The sequence below is a fragment of the Mobula birostris genome, chromosome 16, assembly GCF_030028105.1.
Source record: "Mobula birostris isolate sMobBir1 chromosome 16, sMobBir1.hap1, whole genome shotgun sequence".
Lineage (NCBI taxonomy): Eukaryota > Metazoa > Chordata > Chondrichthyes > Myliobatiformes > Myliobatidae > Mobula > Mobula birostris.
The window spans coordinates 24,015,576-24,038,212 of NC_092385.1; the positions used below are offsets into that span (position 1 = coordinate 24,015,576).

General features: G+C 39.6%; 1 protein-coding gene across 1 annotated transcript in view; it reads left to right on the forward strand.

Moving 5' to 3' along the window:
- Positions 1–7,862: 7,862 nt before the first annotated feature.
- The window catches only part of ccdc66 (coiled-coil domain containing 66), a 70,253-nt gene continuing 55,478 nt past the window's right edge, over positions 7,863–22,637 (forward strand). Inside the window, exons 1-4 of the mRNA XM_072280413.1 lie at positions 7,863–7,977; positions 10,398–10,462; positions 16,114–16,139; positions 17,628–18,054. Of these exons, the coding sequence (XP_072136514.1) occupies positions 7,967–7,977; positions 10,398–10,462; positions 16,114–16,139; positions 17,628–18,054 (529 nt within the window). The 5' untranslated portion in view covers positions 7,863–7,966. The remainder of the gene's footprint in view (positions 7,978–10,397; positions 10,463–16,113; positions 16,140–17,627; positions 18,055–22,637) is intronic.

Consider the following 22,637-nt stretch of genomic DNA (forward strand, 5'->3'; position numbering starts at 1 on the left):
GCCTGTCCCAATCCACATGCCAGTTCCTTTCTGATATCATCAAAATTGGCCTTTCTCCAATTTAGAATCTCAACCTGAGCACCAATCCCTTCCTTTTCCATAATTACCTCGAAACTAATGGCATTAGTTTCTTCTTGCGAAGAAAAAGAATTTCAGGATGTTTATTGTATACATTTCTCTGACATTAAATGTACCTATTGAAACCTATTATGATCATTAGATGCAAAGTGTTCCCCTACACAAACTTCTGTCACTTGCCCTGTCTCATTCCCTAATAGCAGATCAAGTATTGCACACTCACTCGTTGGGACTTCTACGTACTGATTAAGGAAATTTTCCTGAACAAATTTGACAACCTCTATCCAATCTCTATCCCAATTCTATTCCATGGCGAGAAACCAGATGGAATATAGTGCTGGGAAATGTATGATAATGCATTTGGTAAAAAGAACAATAGTGCAAATTATTATCTAAATGGGGAGAAGGTTCAAACATCAGAGGTGCAGAGGGACTTAGGAGTCCTCGTGCAAGACTCCCAGGTTAATTTACAGGTTGAATCTGTGGTAAAGAAGGTAAATGCAATGTTGGCATTTATTTCAAGGGGAATAGAATATAAAAGCAAGGAGATAATGCTAAGCCTTTATAAGATACTAGTCAGGCTGCACTTGGAGTATGTCAACAGTTCTGGGCCACATATCTCAGGATGTATTGTCTTTGGAGAGAGCCCACAGTTGGTTTAGAAGGATGATTCCGGGAATGAAGGGGTTATCATGGGATCAGCCATGATGGAATGGCAGAACAGACTTGTTGGGCTGAATGGCCCAATTCTACTCCCATGTCTTATGGTCTTATCTTGTACTTTTATAGTATGGGTGTCCCAGTCAATAAATGGAAAGTTAAAATCCGCTACTATAACAACCTCATGTTTCTTGCAACAATCTGTGATCGCCCTACAAATTTGTTCCTCTAAATCCCACAGACTGTTGCGTCTAAATATAATATAGCCTCATTAACATGGTCACGACTTTCTTATTCCTCAGTTCCACCCATAAAGCCTCACCAGACGGATCCTCCAGTCTGTTCTGACTGATAATTGCCATGACAGTTTCCCTAACGAGTAGTGCACCCCTCACCAAAGTCTCACTAATGGCTACAATATCATAATTCCATGCATTGATCCATGCCCTGGGCTCATCTGCCTTTGCTACAATACTTCTTGCATTGAAATATATACAACTCAGAACATAAGTCCTACTATGCTTAACCTTTTGCTTCCTGACTTCATCTGAGGTCTTAACAACATGCCTCCACAATCTCTCCACTATCTGTTCTAGGACTCTGGTTCCCATCCCTCTTCAGGTTTACTAGAATAATTCCAGGAATGAAAGGACTAACGTATCAAGCCCAGCCTGTACTCACTGAAATTTATAAGAATGAGGTGGGATCTCATTGAGACTGATTGAGCATTGAAATGCCTTAATAGAGTGGATGTGGAGAGGGTGTTTCCTATAATGAGTGAGTCTAGGACCAGAAGACACAGTCTTAGAATAGAGGCACGCCTATTTAGAACAGCGATGAGGAGGAATTTCTTTAGCCATAGGGTAGTGAATCTGTGGAATTTATTGCCACAGTTGGCCTTGGAGGCCAAGTAATTGAGATTGACAGGTTCTTGATTAATCAGGGCATCTAAAGTTACTGGGAGAAGGCAAGAGAATGTGGTTAAGAGGGCCAATAAATCAGCTATGATGGAATGACAGAGGTGACTCAATAAGCTGAATTGCCCAGTTCTGCTCCTATGTCTTATGGTCTTAATATTTTGGGTTGTTGAGCAATTTTTCAAAGAGGAAGACTTTTTGCTCATCAACATGCTTACTTCTGCAACAGATGGGGCACCATCAATGTTATAGTGCCATCCTGGGGTCATTACTTTCTTGAAAAAAGCCATACCCAACATATTTACCATTCACAACATCTTGTCACAAAAACCTAAGTGATTAGATGCACAAATCACTCAATATTAATATCACAGGAGGAAATAAAATCAAGTCCCATGCTCTCAATTCTTGACTACTTTGAAAGCTTTGTACTGAGAATGATGAATGGTTTGAATGCTTGCTGTTGCACACAGAAGTCAGGTTGCTCTCAAAAGGAAACTGCCTGAGATGCTTTTAGGCACTTTGTGATAAAATTCTTTGAAGACTCAAATGCTTCATTCAGTAATCAATTCAAGAATACTAGGCATGATATTGCTTATTTGTCAGAATTATTCACAAAGTTTAATGAATCAATCTTCAATTGCAAGGAAATTATGTGAAACTTATTAAAGTCAAATCAGTCGTCTCCACATTTCAGTCCATGTTAACTTTATTAAAGGTCATCGTGACCTTTTCCAAATTCTGAGCTTCTCTGAGTTGAAAGAGAAAGAAAGAATACCAGATGATGATCTTCAAGTATACTGTAACCACTTGGGTGAGCTGCATAAAGACATGTCAGAGAGATTTCAGGATCTTCTCTCGATCCGAATTCCAGATTGGGTAATAAATCCATTCCTGAACACTTGTAATGAGGAATTAACATGAAGGATGGAGGAAGAACTGATCTTGCTACAAAATGACTTTGAGCTGAAGCCAAAATTCTAAAAAATCCTATCAGACTTTAGATTGTAGAAAGAAAACTCCAAACGCTATCCCGTACTGTGGAAAAAGGTCTAGGTGTTCTTTGTTGTCTTTCCAACATCATATTTAGCGGAGCATAGTTTCAATGCACTTGCCCAACTCCTTTCAAAGCAATAAAACAGACTGCAAATTACTGAACATGGGGATCTGAGATTCCTTCTGAGTAACATTTAGCCTGTTTTTGAGAAGCTGATATCACTGCACCAAGCCCATCCATCTCATTGAAATGTAAAAAAGCAACGAAGTAGTGAATAGTTGGAATACTAATGTACACTCTAAAGTTGTTGACGAAAATTATTTTTACTGTGCGTAATTTAAAAAATGATTTGTCGCTTTAAATAGATTTGAATAATGTTTGCAATTATTTGTCACTGCTTAGAATCTAAAGTTCCTATTTTCTTTCACTGTGCTTCATAAATCAGAACTGCTTATAGTTTTAATGCAATGGCTGGAAAAAGAGAGGGGCTGCTGGGGATATGGTCTGAGAGCAAAAGGCAAGGGAACCCAAAGAAGAACCACCATTCTAGACCATTTATAAAAAATGGCCATTGCATTTTTTTACCAGCTGTGAAATGGTGGAAATTTTTTAAGGGATGCAAACAATTCATTGAGTTCATAATCACTGAAAACTACAATGTTGGCATGATTACTCCAAGTAAGTTCCTGGTCAATTGTAATTTCATGTCTTTGATTGGAAAGTCAGCAATTATGCCATTGATTAGAAGATGAAGAGCCAGCTATGTCCGCTCAAAGTTGTCTACCTTATTCTCTGAGATGGAGACAGAAATGGGGAAGCTAAGGAAGGAGAAGGAAGGATCAGAGGTGAAGTCTGTGAAAGTGGGACCAGGTGAAAACTGGGGCATTGTTTTAATATTTTCTGTCTTTGTCTTATATATTTACAGAATCTTCATGTTTAGTTTCTCAATTCCTGGCCTGTCTAAAGTAACACAAATGTTTTCTCTCTACAGATGCTATCTGACCTACTGGGCTTTCATACCATTTTCCTTTATTTCAGATTTTCAGCAGCTTGTGTTCTATCTTCAGCCTCTACTTCCTCAGGAGTCTGCAGAAATTCGTCACATCATCAAAAACCTTGGCAAACTTCTATTGATGTATGTGGAAAGTGTGCTGACTGGCTGCATTATGGGAACACCAATACCTTTGAGCAGAAAATCCTACAAGAGATAATGGATTCAGCCTAGTACATCATGGGTAAAGCCCTTCCAACCATTGAGTTCTGCTACATGAAACATTGCCATAGAAAAACTGCATCCATCGACAAAGATCATCACCACCCAGGCCATGCTCTTCTCTCGCTGCTGTCATCAGGTAGAAGGTACAAGTGCCTCAGGACTCACACCACCAGGTTCAATAACAGCAACTACCCCTCAACCATCAGGCTATTGAACATGAGTGGATAACTACACTCATTCTACCAATGGTGTTCGCACAACCAATGGTCTCACTTTATGGGTTCTTTATCTTGTTATTTCATGCTCTCGTTATTTATTGCTATTTATTTATATTTGCATTTGCACAGTTTGTTGTTCATTGATCCTGTTTACAGTTATTGTTCTATAGATATGTTAAGTATACCTGCAGGAAAAACAATCGCTGGGTTGTATGTGGTGACATTTATGTACTCTGATAATAAATTTTACTTTTATTTTTACTATGGGTTTGTTTTCTTTCCTCCATCTGTTTAAGCCTCCTCTTTATTGACTGCCATTAATAAGTCTCTGCCACCCTCTCCTGGTCAACATCAAACCAGTATCATCAATCTTCTCTTGGCTTTCACTCTGTCACAGACATTCTGGTAGTTCTCTGCACCTCTTCTTCATGGTCTGCAAATTTCTGTTACAAACTTTGCTAACCTTTAAGAAAGGCCATTGATCTGATATGTCTCTCTTTACAGATATTGTGTGGCCTGCTGTATTCCCATTTTTTGCTTCCATTATTTCAAATGAAGTGGGCATTGTCAAAACAACCAATGATGAATGAGCCAAGGATGCTTCCCTAAGTCATTTCTGCATAATAATCTGAAACTATGTTAATTAGCTTTTAATGACAATTAATATTTTCCTCAAAGACGTGAGTTTTGCTTGGATTCCATATTTCATTGAATGTTGTCCCGCTGTCACAAAGAGCTACTCTCGTCTTCTTTACGAACTCAGATCTCACACCCTGATCTGAATTTAAACAATAAGTTCTCAAGCTGAATGCTTCCAACAGGGACTCAAAATGAATATCAAAAAGCAGTTTGTTATGAGGAAGTGCTGCTTAATGGCACAGTTCACAAATACTCCCATTATTGTACTAAATGGTAGAAGACTGATAAGGTTATAATTGGCAAGGTTAGATTTATTCCTTTATTATGAAATGCTTTAATAATTTGCACTAATACAGGAAAGCATTACGGTCAGAAACTGCCAACTTTCTGCTCCACCGGGGTTTTATTTATTTCTCTGTTTTGTCTCTTTCTGACTAATATATATTAGGCATACTGAATGAGTGCAAATCATTAGCATTGATCTTTTTGAGTTGTCAATAAAACATAGTCAAGATAATTAGTTAGCTTCAATAGTGTTTTTTTTCCCCAATGAGTTGGCATTAAATAAACACTCTCTCCCACCTGGAGAGTAATCCAAAAGGACTTTCCTTGATGCAGACTGACAGGATCAAGTCAGTATTTCTATAATACCTATTTTTTATACAGAATCCATAAATAACAAAGCTCATGTGAGTTCTAGAAGGTACTTGGATGACTGTAAGGTGCTCTAATTAACAAGGTGAATTGGGGTAGCGAGGTAGCGTAGGAGTTAGCACAACCTTTACAGTACAGGCAAGCCAGGTTCAGTTCCTGCCGCTACCTGTAAGGGGTTTGTACGTTCTCCCTGTGACCGCATGGGTTTCCTCTGGGTGCTCTGGTTTCTTCCCACAGTCCAAAGACATACTGGTTGGTATGTCAATTGGTCATTATAAGTTGCCCCATGATTAGGCTAGGGTTAAATTGGGATTTGCTGGGTCGAAGGTCCAGAAGGTCCTATTCCATGCTGTATCTCAATAAATAAATGGTTTGCAGTGACATTCAATGTGGATTTAGTGCAAGTATGTCACACAGCACTGGTTCCTGTAATACCTGTTTTACATCTGAATTTGGAGGTCTAGATATTTCCAAGATATTTCTTCATCATTTCAGATTCCAATTAGCTTAGTGAATAAATGCACTATGTTGTATTCACTGTTGAACAGAACAGGCAATTCTGCTTGTAGCTGGGAGTGATAATTATCCTTTCTCTCACTATGTCATTCTTACACTTGGAGTTTACTAATTCATATTTCCATCTTTCCTTTATATTTGATTTACTTCAGTTACTCTCCTTTCCTTTCCATTACACTTGGGGGCCTTTATACATTATTCTAACATATAATATTTAAATATCAGGAAATTCACCTATTGTTGATTTATTTACATGAGAATACAGTCAGGACACATAGGCTGAAGGACAGCTTCTATCCCACTATTATCAGACTTATGAAAGGACCCTCTCATATATTAAAAGATGAGCTCTTGATCTCCCAATATACCTTGTCAGAATTAGAATCAGGTTTAATACCACTGGCATATGTCATGAAATTTGTTGTTTTGCAGCAGCAGTAATAATAATTTTTAAAAAACTATAAATTACCATAACAAACATATATAAATTAAATTAAGTAGTGCAAAAAAAGAGAAAAAAAGTGAGGTAGTGTTCATTGTCCATTCAAAAGTTTTATGGCGTAGGGTTAAAAGCTGTTCCTGATATGTTGAGTATGTGTCTTCAGCCTCCTGTACCTCCTGCTTGATAGCAGCAATGAGGAGAGAGCATGTCCTGTGTGATGGGGATCCTTAATGATAGATGCAACATTTTTGAGGCATCACACTCTGAAGGTGTCTTTGATGCTGGGGAAGCTAGTGCGCATGATGGAGTTGGCAGAATTTACAACTTTCTGTGACTTTTTTCTGATCCTGTGAAGAGATCCCTCCATACCCATCGGTGATGCAACCAGTAGAATGCTCTCCACAGTATATCTGTAGAAATTTCCAAGAGTCTTTGCTGTCAAACCATTTCTCTTTAAACTTCTAATAAAATATAGCCACTCTGATGCCTTCTTTATAATTGCATCAATATATTGGACCCAGGATAGACCTTCCAATGTTGAAAGGCTTCAACTTGAGAATGCTCACCCTTTCCACTGCTGATCCCTCAATGAGGACTGGTACGTATTCCCTCCACTTCCCTTTCCATAAGTTCACAATCATTTCCTTGGTTTTACTTATGTTGACTGCAAGGTTGTTGTTGAGACACCACTCAACCAACTGATCTATCTTGCTCCTGCAGGCCACCAAATTACAGGGTGCACAGGGTGCACCTTGTTATGGCCCATAAACCTATTTGTCTATTTGCACTACACTGTCTTAATAGCCATAAAATTATATTCGGGCGACACACACAAAAAAATGCTGGTGAACGCAGCAGGCCAGGCAGCATCTTTACGAAGAGGTACAGTCAACGTTTCGGGCCGGGACCCTTCGTCAGAATTATATTCTGCATTGTTTTCTTTTTTACTCCTCAATCTGAATTATCAGTCTGGATGGCACACTTTTCACTGTATTTCAGTACTATGAGAATAATAGTTCTTGGCTCTTGCTTCTTGATCCTCCAAAATATTCTGCATGGAATTTAAACTGGAGGTGGCGGAGGGGGGCTTAACCAATACTAAAGTGAACAATTTCAAGTAACCATCTTTTTTCCTCAATAACTGCTCCTAGATGTTTCACCTTTAACTTGTTCCTATATTTATTTTTTTCTGTCAGTATTTAATCGTCATCTTGACAACTTTGATCAGCACGGTATCACAAATGTACCTACTGTTCTCACCCTTCTTTGTAAGTTAAGAAACATTTTCATCCTCCCTTTTCCAACTCTGATTCAGGCTCATCGACTTGAAAAGACAGTTTACCTCTCCAAAGCGATTACCTGGTCTATTGGAATACTCAGCCCAAAGTACAGACCAGAAACTACAAGACAGCCCCGCCTGAGACATGCGCACCTGAACATCAAAGTAACCGGGCTAATGGTTGGTGGGAATCGTGCTGCAGAAAGAACCAATCAGAGGCCAGGTTTTTATGTGTCCGGCAACCGAGATGCAGTTTGTGACGAAGCCGTGGTCAAAATCGGGCATTTGGGGAGGTGTCGATCCGGTTATTTAATCTTTTTCATCAAAACAGCTAATGTGACCACTGTGCCATGAATTTAGGGTAATTTGTTACTTCATTAAATCATTCTTAGTTGGCTGTGGGCAACGTATTGTTTCTTTGGTTTTGGAATCTGAGCTGAGCTGCTGACTGGGCGGTCCAAAAAAACGAGTCCTCCTGGTAGTGGTTTTCTTGTGTATTGGTGATCAGAAATCAGAATTATTGCATTTAATCACGCGTCTTATTTAGATTGCATTGTTCTGATTGAAGGATTTGTTGACGAATTTAAGGTATCATGAGCTAATGAATTACTTCGGAAAACAGTTGTTGCTTTGTGGGGTTTAGTTTATTTACCCGCGAAATTTGCAATTCTTCGGGCAGATGGAGGCTTGTCAGTCGTGATTGGTAGTTCATCTAGGAGAAGGAAAACTCTGATCTCAAACCTCGGCTGCCTTGTGGCTATACCAACTCACGGGGAAGTCTTTGGGAGTAAACCCCGAGGTAAAACTCGGAGCTGCCGCACGTTCCTTTGGATTCATGTGCAGCGTGGGGAGAGGGAGCCTGCTGCATGGGCGACAGCTTGTTCCTCATATCGTACTACCCTGGCTTGAGTAGACAGGACGTAACATCCATGATTGACTCTGATCAGCGGAGGGCCTAGTAATCTATAATTGGCGTGATACACTGGCAAATTATCTTGATACATAATAAGAGTTCTTTGCTCTTCAATCAGTGTGAACGCAAAACTGGCGAGTGAGCCCTTTAAATATAATTCAAAACATTCCCTCCGTGTTGCGCTTTTGTGTTTCAGACAATGAATGTGCTTACATCCTGAGATGGGATTACCGCACTGCGATTTGGAGGCGCTGTTTGAGGCAAATTGTCACACGTGTGGACACGATTATGCTTTTTTACAGGTTTTCCTCTGTCTGACTTTTAAGTATGCTATGAATTTCCTATTGGAAAAAATACTGGATTCTGGAAAACTTTTTTTTTTCTGTTTTGAGAATCCAGGGAATAGAAGCAAGAGCCCCACCCCCACCAATCTTTCAGTATTGCATCGGATCATGGCAGTTGTCGTTAGTTTTGAATATTAAATAAAAATAGGAACTGTAATTTCAGGTAAATGGTATATTGCCAAAAAGTTTATCTAAGTTTTTTTTTGTTGTATCTGAGCTGTTGGATAATTTAAATGAAAGTAAAGTAATCCAATTGGCAGATTCAGTGGAGAAACAGATTTAGAACATTTGCAAATTATGGAGACACAAAATGTAAATTTCAAGGCTAGTGAAACTGATTTGTAATGTAGGATTGTTTGTTGCATAGTTATGTCCAATTTAAAATCAAGTAAAGGTCTTATTTCATATGCTTTGCTTGGAACAATGATTATTAGTGCATTTGGGTTCAGTTGCTTGATCTCAAGCTCATGATCACTTCTTTGTTAATATTGCCATTAGATCGTATAAAGGACAATATGTTATGTACTGTTTGAGATCATTTTCTCCCACGGTTTTGGAACTTTTTACACCACTTGTGCTTTGTGCCAAAGTGGCGGCATTCTGTCTGAATCCAATTAAGAACATTTAACATTCTGTGTTTTCTGCAGGTTGCTATTGTTCTGGAATAATATGACTTGGCTTCACAGGTTTTGCAGTCCTGTGATCCCCCAGCTAGTGCCATTGGATCTTTTGCTTTCTAAGCAGTTGAGGACTTGGATTCATGTCCCATCTGAAAGTCAACACCAGCTGTCAGTCTTGTATTAAACCATATGCTCAGATTTCCAGAGTCTGTTTGAACTCAATTTGTGACTCAGACAAAAGTCGTAATACTGAGTTTGGACTGATCAGAGTTGCGTTATAATAAATGTATTAGCGTTTTCTCATACTGTTGTTTTTGTTGGTGTTTTAAGCAGCAATAAATAACAATTGAACAAACAATTAAGGACTGGCTGTTGGTTTAGAACCCAGATAAGTAGATTGCTGCAATGTAATTGAGTTTGAGTACGACTGAGCAAGAGAGTGTAAAATTCAGTTTCAAAGGTCCGTTCTGGGGCACTTGTTTTCTTGACCAACATCTGATTTACAAAATCAGTGTTCCCTGATCTTGATTGGCTTGCTGGAGGAAATCTATGCACCTTGTATGAGAAGGAAATGCAGAGCAAAATCAATATTTTGTTCTTTATTTTATACTGCAAATAAAAAGCTTCAATTTCACACATGCAGCCAACGGCTACCTAGTTGAATAATAGATTCACAACCTCAACAGGGACAATAAGATTCATATTTTAACCACATCTTGTTTTCATTGCGTACTAAGTTTAACTAAGAAATGTTAACAAGTTGTAACTGGGCCATTTCTACTACATATTCTGTGAAAATAAATACAAAAATTGTATACAGTAAACAGGACTGTATTTAAACAAGAAGACGGCCTTAGTCTAGCGGATCTGCAAGATGCATCTAACAATTTATGCTTGCTTGTAGGGATGGTTTGAAGCTTGAAACACAGTTTTTGAATGGAAAACCTAAGTTAATTTTAGCACCTTATGGTAAGTCTTAACTTCAGTAGTTGATTTTGAGTGTTTACTGTTCATCCATTGACATCATTTTGGATGCATTGGGGTTATATTTTCTCGTTTTAAGTACTTGTACGTTATTGGAGGCTTCTCTGCTGTTTAAGTAAATGCTTTCACATTGTACATTTTCAGTTTTGATCTGAGCCAAAAAAGTTCCATCAATTCATTTTAATTTGGCTTTCACAAATCAAACATACATGAATAAAGCCTATAGAATATGAGTATGAAGGTTATTACAATAACAATAGGCTACAATTTGTTTAGTCCATGTATGTCTGGTTACTACATTATAGGAAAGATGTGATTGTTTAGAAAGGGTGCAGAAATGATATGTAGAGATTTGGCTACAACTAGAAAATTGGAGTTAATTGTAGAATTTGTATAAAGTGGTGTTTTCTATGTGTCAGAAGAGACTGAAGGTAGACTTAATTGAGTTAAATAAAATAAAGGGATCTAAATTGAGTATATGGGAAAACCTATTTCCTTTAAGAAAGCTTACAAAAAAACAGTGAATATAGATTTAAAGGAATGGAAAATTTAAGGAGAGGTGAGAGAAAATCTTCCTGCCTACTGGGTGGCTGCAGTTATGAAATCTACTTGAAAGCAAAAGAAGTAATTATTAGATTGCTAGAACATAAAAGTACAATTGTTTGATTTCCAGTTTAATTAGTTTGTTTTATCTTAGTACTGGTATTGCAATTTCATTCAAAGTCAGATTAAGTCATAGAAAATCCATAGCAAAAGTTTTGCAAATATGAATTAGTTGAACTATATAAGCAAATTTCATGCAGCTAAAATATAATCAGTTTAAGTAGGTAGGTAGCATCAAAAAAGTACAGAATTTGAGTTGCTTATTAACAACATCATCAAATTGTATAGGTATTTCATGGGTTAGATAAGGATTCATTCCAGAAAAATATCCATAATCTGATTTCTCCATAAGTCAGAGGCTTTAATTTTCTATAGTTACCCATGTAATTTTGTTTTGTAGACACTTACTATTATTCTTGTTTCATTGAATATTCACCCCATAGCTATCCCAAAATGAACTCATGGAATATATATATCCCAACCAGTTGTTAACAGGTACATAAATATTGAACTGTACTGCTACCACAAACCAACAACTTTGATACAAACGTGAGAAATAGAAGCAGGAGTAAGCCACCTGGCTTGTTGAGCCTGCTGTGTTATTATTGCTGCTCTAGCTGTGGACTCAACTCCACCTAGTTGCCGTTTTGCCATAATCCTTAATCTCCTTCTGTTGTGCAAAAAAAAATCTATCTAACTGTATTTACTGCTTCCCTGGGCAAAGAATTCCACAGATTCACTATTTGTGAAAGGCAGTTTTGCTGCACCACCATCCTTAATCCATTCCCCCAAATTTTGCGGCTATGCTCCCCCCCCCCATCTCACTTATCACTGCAGACAACTTTCCTGCCTATTATATCTATCCCTTTCATAATTTTACTGGATATATTTCTATAAAATCCCCTCTCATTCTTCTAAATTCCAGCGAGTATAGTCCCAAGCGACTCAATCTGTCCTCATAGATTAATCGCCTTGACCACAACTACACATGGTACTCCAGGTATGGCCTCACCAGTAAAGCTGCAGCATAACGTCCCTCTCTTAAATTCAATCCCTCTAGCAATGAAGGCCAACATTCCATTTGCCTTTTTGATAACCTGTTGCATCTGCAAAGCAACTTTTTGCAATTCATGCACATCCAAATCCCTCTACACAACAGCATGCTGCAATCTTGTACCATTTAAAAAATAATCTGATATTCTGTTTTTCCTTCCTTCCTCGCATTTACCAATGTTGCTCACCATCTGCCAAACTCTTGCCCACTCACTTAACCTATTTATATCTCTCTCATCTATAAGACCCTCCGCATTTTCTGCACAATTTCCACCTAACTTAGTGTCATCAGCATACTTTGAAACACTGCACTCAGTCCCCTCTTCCAAATTGTTAAGGTATATTGTGAACAGTTGCAGGCCCAGCACTGACCACTGTGGCACTCTGCTCACCACTGACAGCCAACCAGAGATAAACTGAGTTGAGTTCATTTATCTCAACTCTCTGCCTTTTATTGATTAACCAATCCACTATAATTATTGTTTTGGCTTTACACTGTTTGCCTTTTGTACATTGGTTGTTTGCCCTTCCTGTTGGGTGCGGTCTTACGTTGATTCTATTTCTTGGATTTACTGTGTATGCACATAAGAAAATGAATCTCAGGGTACTGGAGGTACCTAATAAAGTGGCCACAGAGTATAAATATTGTCGTTGCTGCATGTCCCTGTACTTGTCAGTATAGATTGGTAAACTTAGGCATGTTGAGCAAATGGAAGTAAAGGTAGATTAGGATTTAGCTACCAAAGAAATGGTTGACAACCATTTTAAAAGCTAAATATTTATGGGTGGACAGGATTGTATGTGGAATACTCATCTCTGAGGGTAACAAATGGCAAGGATGGAGCTTGAGCATCAGACAGGTATTTCCCAGTCCTATTACAAAAAAAAGTTTGTTCCCTGGTATGTGCTATTTGTGATCAGGGTCAGGGTCCTGAGCTCCCTCAATACTACACAGATGCCAGCTCAGAATTGATTATATCTTTAATGTGCTGGTTGTGAATTGCTGGATAATTGAGTGTTTGATGTAATTGTTTAGTTGTCTGCCAGTATTCACAACTGTTGCACAATTGATGCATTTCTGTAACTATCATACGAGGGGTGATTGATAAGTTTGTGGCCTAAGGAAGAAGGAGTTAATTTTAGAAAACCTAGGACATTTATTTTTCAACATCATCCCCTCCTACATTTACACACTTAGTCCAGTGGTCATGGAGCATACGGATCCCTTCGTCAGCGTCTTGGTCCTCCAGAAAGTGGTCCACAGCAGGGGTGATTGATAAGTTTGTGGCCTAAGGTAGAAGGAGATGAGTTATTAACTTCAAACTTTCTGCATAATCACTCAAAGAGTTGAACTGCACGTGCATGTAACGAAAGCTGCATAACTCGTCTCCTCACAACACGCTGGATGAACTCAGCAAGTCGGGCAGCATCTGTGGAAACGATGAGTTGACGTTTCGGGCCGGAACCCTTCGTCAGGACTGTAGAGGGAAGGGGCAGAGGCCCTATAAAGAAGGTGGGGGAAGGGTGGGAAGGAGAAGGCTGGTCGGTTCCAGGTGAAAAACCAGTAAGGGGAAAGATAAAGGGGTGGGGGAGGGGAAGCAAGGAGGTGATAGACAGGAAAGGTGAAGAAGGAATAGGGGAAAACGCAATGGATAGTAGAAGGAGGCGGAACCATGAGGGAGGTGATAGGCAGCCAGGGGAGGGGGCAGAGTGACATAGAGATAGAGGAAGGGAGGGGGAGGGAATTACCGGAAGTTGGAGAATTCTCTGTTCATACCAAGGGGCTGGAGACTACTTAGACGGTATATGAGGTGTTGCTCCTCCAACCTGAGCTTAGCCTCATCATGGCAGTAGAGGAGGCCATGTATGGACATTTCTGAATGGGAATGGGAAGCAGAGTTGAAGTGGGTGGCTACTGGGAGATCCTGTCTGTTCTGGCTACCTCCCTCATGGTTTTCACTCTGCCCCCTCCCCCAGCTGCCTATCACCTCCCTCATGGTTCCACCTCCTTCTACTACCCATTGTGTTTTCCCTTATTCCTTCTTCACCTTTCCTGCTTATCACCTCCTTGCTTCCCCTCCCCCACTCCTTTATCTTTCCCCTTACTGGTTTTTCACCTGGAACCGACCAGCCTTCTCCTTCCCACCCTCCCCCCACCTTCTTTATAGGGCCTCTGCCCCTTCCCTCTACAGTCCTGACGAAGGGTTCCAGCCCGAAATGTCGACTCATCGTTTCCACAGATGCTGCCCAACCTGCTGAGTTCCTCCAGCATGTTGTGAGTGTTGCTTTGATCCCAGCATCTGCGGAGTATTTTGTATTTATAACTCATCTCCTTCTACCTTAAGCCACAAATTTATCAATCACCTCTGCTATGGACCACTTTCTGGAGGTCCAAGATGCTGACTTCTACAAAGAAGGAATCCGAATGCTCCATGACCACTGGATTAAGTGTGTAAACGTAGGAGGGGACTATGTTGAAAAATAAATGTGCTAGGTTTTCTAAAATTGACTCGTTCTACCTTAGGCCATGAACTTATCAATTACCCCTTGTACATTGCTTTCGAATGTTTAGTATGCAAGTAGTTTGAGCAACTCACAAAATGCTGAAGGAACTCAGCAGGTTAGGCAACACCTATGGAGGGAAATGAACAGTGAACATTTTGGACTGAGGTTCTTCATCAGGACAGGTGAAATAGTTTGGTGCTTTAGTTTCAACAAGTCTTAGTTTTCAGTCTTGATATGTTTTTTTGGCAGTCTCCTTGAACTTGGTTTAGTATTTTTGCTTGATGCTAATAGTAGAGTGAGAAATAGAAAATTAAAAATATTGAAAGTAGGGCAAAATGAGTCTGCATGACCCTTCATTCAATATGCTCGTCCAAATTCAGTGCCCAGTTATAGCTTTCATCCCATATTTCTTTATCTCATTAACTCAGCAATATAGCTAAATTTTTTTTCAAGTTTATTTAATAATTTTACTTTGGTGGCCAACTTGTTAAATCAAGGATCTAAATATTATTAGTAGTCAGTGAGTTTGTGGCATATGGTGAGAAAGCTGGAACAGGATAATAAATTTAGGTAAGTGGTCGATAGGTCAAGGGTTTGTTACTGCACTTTTTACTTCAGAACTTCACTGTACCGTCAGGAAGAGGGTGATGTACATTCCTCTGCTTTCTCAGGAGGCTACAGAAATTTAGCATGTCAAGTTTTTGCTACTTGGCAGGAAATTTTTAATGTATTCCCTTTGTGAGTAATGTCAATATTCCCAACAAGGTATCATATTTGTTAGTTAATGAAAATGAGAGACTTCTTTGTTGAAGTTTCTAAAAATGGTTGTTGGGAAACTATACCAATACCCAAAGAGTCTGGCATGCTTCAGGCCTTGATGCCAGACTGGCAAGTTTTATGCATTATTAGCAGTCATTTCTCTTCAACCTCAATACACTTTCAATTCACTTTTTTTATTGTCAAGTTTTCCAGGTGAGTCGGAGGAACCATTGGCAGTCATCACCCTGGGATTTATTAATAGTGGAAAAGTGGATTATCAGTGTTTCATTGTATTTGAAACAATTTAATTTTCTTGGATTTTACTGCTTTAGTATTTTTTGGAACAGGGAGCAAATGTTCTATGATTTTCATTTAAAAAAAAATTATCTCTTTAGCCCCTCTTCCCTCTCCACACACAAGAAAAAACAGGATAGGTGTATGGTGATGAAGAATAATATATTTTTGCATGCTCCTCTGCCCACCATTCTTCTTTGTCACTGAGTTAAATTCACCTCTTGTTATGTTTACATATTTTCCCCCTTGAATGTGGTTTACCATTTGCTTAAATACAATTAATATTGCAATTAAGTGATACTTTTATTGCAACTGAGAAATTAAGGAAAAGGGCCAAGCCACACAGCCCAGTGCAGACCAGTGAGTTGTAGCAATGCATATTTAATCTGAAACTATAATCTTTTTTATTGATCTTATTACAGATGTTTCATCAAAGGAAACTAAGAAGGTAAGAGATCCAAGTTCCTTTGTTATTTCTATATTGGAAGTGATATGAAATTGCCACATTCAATTCTCTCCTTTCCCCTTCATCAGGCCTTCTCTGTCTTTCAGTTGCGAAAAAAAAATTTAATGGTATGTTCATATTCACCATGCTCATGTCCCATCCCCAAGTTTGGGTAAAAGTAGGTCCTTTCTGATTGAATCTGTACATTTGTATTTTGGTACCCATTTCTCTAGAAGGCAAATATAAATTGTATCCCTTACTGATGAGAGAATTGCATGATTCTCCAACTGAAGCTGTTACTTTCCAGTCTTTTCTATTTAATGAAGCTTAAAAGATAATGGACATTCACACACATACCTCAACACCTATCAATGATGTAACAAGCACTCACAGAATTCGACATATCATTAAGTAGAGGAGAATACCCAATGAGATCATGCACCTCCACTGAAGCAGATGTCAACCCATCTCTTCCTTTCCTTGTTCCCTCGAATTCACTCCCTCTGCCCTGATCTTCCATCTGCATCCTCCTAAAATCTCTCTCTTCCTTTGTTCATTTTTCCCATTGTTGTTCCAAGAAGTAATAAGTACATGAGTCCTGAAGAAGGGTCTCAGAACAAAGATTCGACTATTTATTCAAAGGTTCAGAGGTCAAATTTAATGTCAGAGAAACGTATACAATATGCATCCTGAAATGCTTTTTCATTGCAAACATCCACAAAAACAAGGAAGTGCCCCAAAGAATGAACGACAGTTAAATGTGAGAACCGCAAAGTACCCCCCAGCTCCCCCCTCCCATGCATAAGCGGCAGTGAGCAACGATCCCCCCTCCCCCCACCAGCAAAAAAACACGAGCATCGGTACCATCACCGAGCCCAAGCGTGTGCCAAGCAATAGCAAAGACAAAGACCAAAGGTACCCCAAAAGCTTCGCATTTCATCCGAAATTCGACAAACCACTGGTTTGTTCTCTCTGTCTCTTCCCCCCCCCCCCCAGCAAGGGAGAGGGAGGTGTCCCCTATTTTCACAGCAAGCGGGAGACATGACAACAACCCGCTGGTTTACAATCTTAAAAGTCCATTTCGTTGCTTTATTCATTTCCATAGGTGCCTTGCTGAGTTCCTTTGGAATTTTGTGTGTGTTACATGGGGAAAGTTTAGAATGTTGTTTTTTGCATTGTCTTATATAGCTGAAATGATATGACTTCAGTTCTGTCAGCATTTTTAAAGTAGGCAAGTAGAATTGTTTTTCTTTTGGGAAAACAGGATAAGTTTAATTGAAATTGAAGAGTAATAAAGGAATGATGTCAAAATTAATATAGGGAAATGTTATACAAAACAGATACCTAAACAACGACTAGGCAGAATCATTGTGGGTTGTGTTGAATATGATAACATGCATTGTTATTGAAATAGGACATCTAAATATATCTCTATTAAATATATTGAAAGTAGGTTGAATAACATTTGCTGATGGTTTTAAATATTTTCAGATAAAGTACAAGAACAGGACAATACATCCACTGAAGTCAAAGCAAATTTTACAAGTTGCTTCGTCTCATGAGAATAATTCTAAGACTGAGAAGCTTTTGCTGAAACCTACTGTAACTGACACCATTGTTACACCTGGGAAAGGAGAAAGTACAGAACAATGGATTACAGATAGGAAGGCAGACAACAAAAGTAAAAGCAGTTGTGAAACAACTCCCTTAAATAGACAGCCTGGAACAAAGACTTCTGTGAAGCAACTTTGCATAACGAAGCAAAAGGCTCCAAAGAAACAAAAGATTTCATCTGAAGAGTTAAGAGAAAATTTGGTATGTCTGACTCAAGAGCAACTTCAACAGATTTTGTCATCTGTAAGTCAAGCAAACAAAAATTCCAACCAAAAGCAGGAAAGGGACAAAAGTACAAAAGCAGGTAGGTGTCATGATCAACACACACAGAATGCTGGAGGAGCTCAGCAGTGTGATGATCATGACCTGATTTGTATACCACAGTTTTGGAATTTGGACTAAATCAAATGTTTGAGCATCTGCTTTTCTCCACTTGCTTCACCATCAACAACAACCCTTTTATATAAACAGAAATTGATAGAAATACTCAAGTCAAGTCACTTTATTGTCATTTCGACCATAATTGCTGGTACAGTACACAGTAAAAATGAGACAATGTTTTTCAGGACCTTGGTGCTACATGAAATGATACAAAAACTACACTGAACTACATAAAACAACACAAAAATTACACTAGACTACAGACCTACCCAGGACTGCATAAAGTGCACAAAACAGTGCAGGCATTACAATCGATAATAAACAAGACAATAGGCACAGTAGAGGGTAGTAGATTGGTGTCAGTCCAGACTCTGGATATTGAGGAGTCTGATGGCTTGGGGGAAGAAACTGTTACATAGTCTGGTCGTGAGGGCCCGAATGCTTCGGTGCCTTTTGCCAGATGGCAGGAGGGAGAAGAGTTCGTATGAGGGGTGTGTGGGGTCCTTCATAATGCTGTTTGCTTTACGGATGCAGCGTGTGGTTTAAGTGTCTGTAAAGACAGGAAGAGAGACCCCGCTGATCTTCTCAGCTGACCTCACTATCTGCTGCAGGGTCTTGCGATCAGAGATTGTGCAATTTCTGAACCAGGCAGTGATGCAGCTGCTTAGGATACTCTCAATACAACGTCTGTAGAATGTGATGATGGGGGGTGGGAGATGGACTTTTCTCAGCCTTCGCAGAAAGTACAGATGCTGCTGGGCTTACTTTATTATGGAGCTGGTGTTGAGGGACCAGGTGAGATTCTCCGCCCGGTGAACACCAAGAAATTTGGTGCTCTTAACGATCTCTACGGAGGAGTCGTTGATGTTCAGCGGAGAGTGGTCGCTCCATGTCCTCCACAGGTCAACCAGCATCTGTGAAATGTAAAACAGAATTAATGCATCCAATCAAAGACCCTTCATCAGATCTGGGAAAGAAAATTTTTAAAAAGTAGTGTTAAGTTGGAGAGGAAGTAGTAGGAGGAGCTAGTTGGACAAAGAGGATATCTGATGGGTGAGGCAGGGGTTGTCTTGGGAATATGTTGTCAAATATATTAACAGACAAAAGAGCATAGTGTATAATATATTTCTAATAGATGGGCTGTGGTTCCTGCCCAGCAGATAAAGCTGTGCTAATAGAACAATATTACACATGGATGACTTGCAGCGGAAGTAGGTAGGTAGTTTTGCGGCAGAGAAAGCAAGTTACTTAAAGCTGGAGGATTCAATGCCTAGTTTGAAAGGATGCAGGATGCCAAGATAGAGAATGAAGTGTTCTTCCTCTGCTTGTGTTGGTACTCATTGTCACCTTATGGGAGGTCCAAAGGTTTTTGACCAGATATTTTAACTCTGTTTCTGATGCTGGACCTTCTGAGTGTTTTGAGGTTTTTTTGTTTATTTCAGATTTTTGGCATCTCAAGTTTCTTGTTGATTTACTGCCCTTTGATATTTTCTCCAACAGTTGTGATTCATGTATGAATTTGGAGATCAAAGATCTAGAAATTTGATTTCATCCATGGTGCTAAACTTGTAGATGCATATCCAGCACCCTGATGTGAACAATGAAAGAGAATAATTGGTCCAACTTTATAACAAGCATAATTTAATTGTGGCTACACAAGGTTAATTATTATGTGTGTACAATTCGTGCATTCAAAATTTGGCAGAAAGTGATTTATTTTTTAGCTAAATGGTGGTGGGTGAATGGAGAAAGATGTACAAGTGAACTTGATCCCTCTTTAAAAGCAGTAACTGAATATTGATTTTATAAACTCCTGACCAATTCTGTTTTACCTCTCCTTGTTGAAATCCTGAAATCAATTGCAGCATCCAACATTAACCAATTAGCTGAAACAGGATAAAGCCTACATATTCATCAGTGTTATGCAATGAAAGCTGTAAGGCATAGTAATTCAGCTCAGAAGTATGCCTTTTGGCCCAGTTGGTCCATGCAGACCACAGCAGTAGAACCATAGAACATTACAGCACAGAAACAGGCCTTTTGGCCCTTCCTGGCTGTGCCGAACCATTTTTCTGCCTAGTCCCACTGACTGTACCAGGACCATATCCTTCCATACACCTCTCATCCATGTACCTGTTTTTCTTAAATGTTAAAAGTGAGCCCGCATTTACCACTTCATCTGGCAGCTCATTCCACACTCCCACCACTCTCTGTATGAAGAAGCCCCCACCCCTCCAAATGTTCCCTTTAAACTTTTCCCCCTTCACCCTTAACCCATGTCCTCTGTTTTTTTTCTCCCCTAGCCTCAGTGGAAAAAGCCTGCTTGCATTCACTCTATCTATACCCATCATAATTTTATATACCTCTATCAAATCTCCCCTCATTCTTCTACGCTCCAGGGAATAAAGTCCTAACCTATTCAACCTTTCTCTGTAACTCACTTTCTCAAGTCCCAGCACCATCCTTGTAAAACTTCTCTGCACTCTTTCAACCTTATTAATATCCTTCCTGTAATTTGGTGACCAAAACTGCACAGAATACTCCAAATTTGGCCTCACCAATGCCTTATACAACCTCACCATAACATTCCAACTCTTACATTCAATACTTTGATTTATTAAGACCAACATACCAAAAGCTGTCTTTACGACCCTATCTACCTGTGACGCCACTTTTAGGGAATTTTGTATCTGTATTCCCAGATCCCTCTGTTCTACTGCACTCCTCAGTGCCCTACCATTTACCTTGTATGTTCTACCTTGGTTTGTCCTTCCAAAGTGCAATACCTCATACTTGTCTGCATTAAACTCCATCTTCCATTTTTCAACCCATTTTTCCAGCTGGTCCAAATCCCTCTGCAAGCTTTGAAAACCTTCCTCACTGTCCACACCACCTCCAATCTTTGTATCATCAGCAAATTTGCTGATCCAACTTACCACATTATCATCCAGATCATTGATATAGATGACAAATAACAATGGACCCAGCACTGATCCCTGTGTCACACCACTAGTCACAGGCCTCCACTCAGAAAAGTAATCCTCCACTACCACTCTCTGGCTTCTTCCATTTCCGTGTCTAATCCAATTTACTACCTCTCCATGTACAGTTGAAGTCAGAAGTTTACGTACACCTTAGCCAAATACACTTAAACTCAGTTTTTCACAATTCCTGACATTTAATCCTGGAAAACATTCTCCCTGGGCCTCCTGTCCCATGATCTTCTCATATCCCCTTTGCCAATCACCTGTCCAGCTGTTGGCTCCATCCCTCCCCCTCCTGTCTTCTCCTATCATTTTGGATCTCCCCCTCCCCCTCCCCCTCCCACTTTCAAATCTCTTACTAACTCTTCCTTCAGTTAGTCCTGACGAAGGGTCTCGGCCTGAAACGTCGACTGTACCTCTTCCTAGAGATGCTGCCTGGCCTGCTGTGTTAACCAGCAACTTTGATGTGTGTTGCCTGTCTTAGGTCAGTTAGGATCACTACTTTATTTTAAGAATGTGAAATGGCAGAATAATAGTAGAGAGAATGATTTATTTCAGTTTTTATTTCTTTCATCACTTTCTCAGTGGGTCAGAAGTTTACATACACTTTGTTAGTATTTGGTAGCATTGCCTTTAAATTGTTTAACTTGGGTCAAACGTTTTGGGTTGCCTTCCATAAGCTTCTCACAGTAAGTTGCTGGAATTTTGTTCCATTCCTCCAGACAGAACTGGTGTAACTGAGTCAGGTTTGTAGGCCTCCTTGCTCACACACGCTTTTTCAGTTCTGCTCACAAATTTTCTATCGGATTGAGGTCAGGGCTTTGTGATGGCCACTCCAATACCTTGACTTTGTTGACCTTAAGCAATTTTGCCACAACTTTGGAGGTATGCTTGGGGTCATTGTCCATTTGGAAGACCCATTTGTAACTGAGCTTTAACTTCCTGGCTGATGTCTTGAGATGTTGCTTCAATATATCCACATAATTTTCCTTCCTCATGATGCCATCTATTTTGTAAAGTGCACCAGTCCTGCACAACATGATGCTGCCATCCCCATGCTTCACGGTTGGGATGGTGTTCTTTGGCTTGCAAGCCTCGCCCTTTTTCCTCCAAACATAACAATGATCATTATGGCCAAACAGTTCAATTTTTGCTTCAACAGACCAGAGGACGTTTCACCAAAAAGTAAGATCTTTGTCCCCATATGCACTTGCAAACTGTAGTCTGGCTTTTTTTATGGCGGTTTTGGAGCAGCAGCTTCTTCCTTGCTGAGCAGCCTTTCAGGTTATGTTGATATAGGACTCGTTTTACTGTGGATAGAGATACCTGTCTACCTGTTTCTTCCAGCATCTTCACAAGGTCTTTTGCTGTTGTTCTGGGATTAATTTGCACTTTTCACGCCAAAGTACGTTCATCTCTAGGAGACAGAATGCGTCTCTTTCCTGAGCGGTATGACAGCTGCATGGTCCCATGGTGTTTATACTTGTGTACTATTGTTTGTACAGATGAACGTGGTACCTTC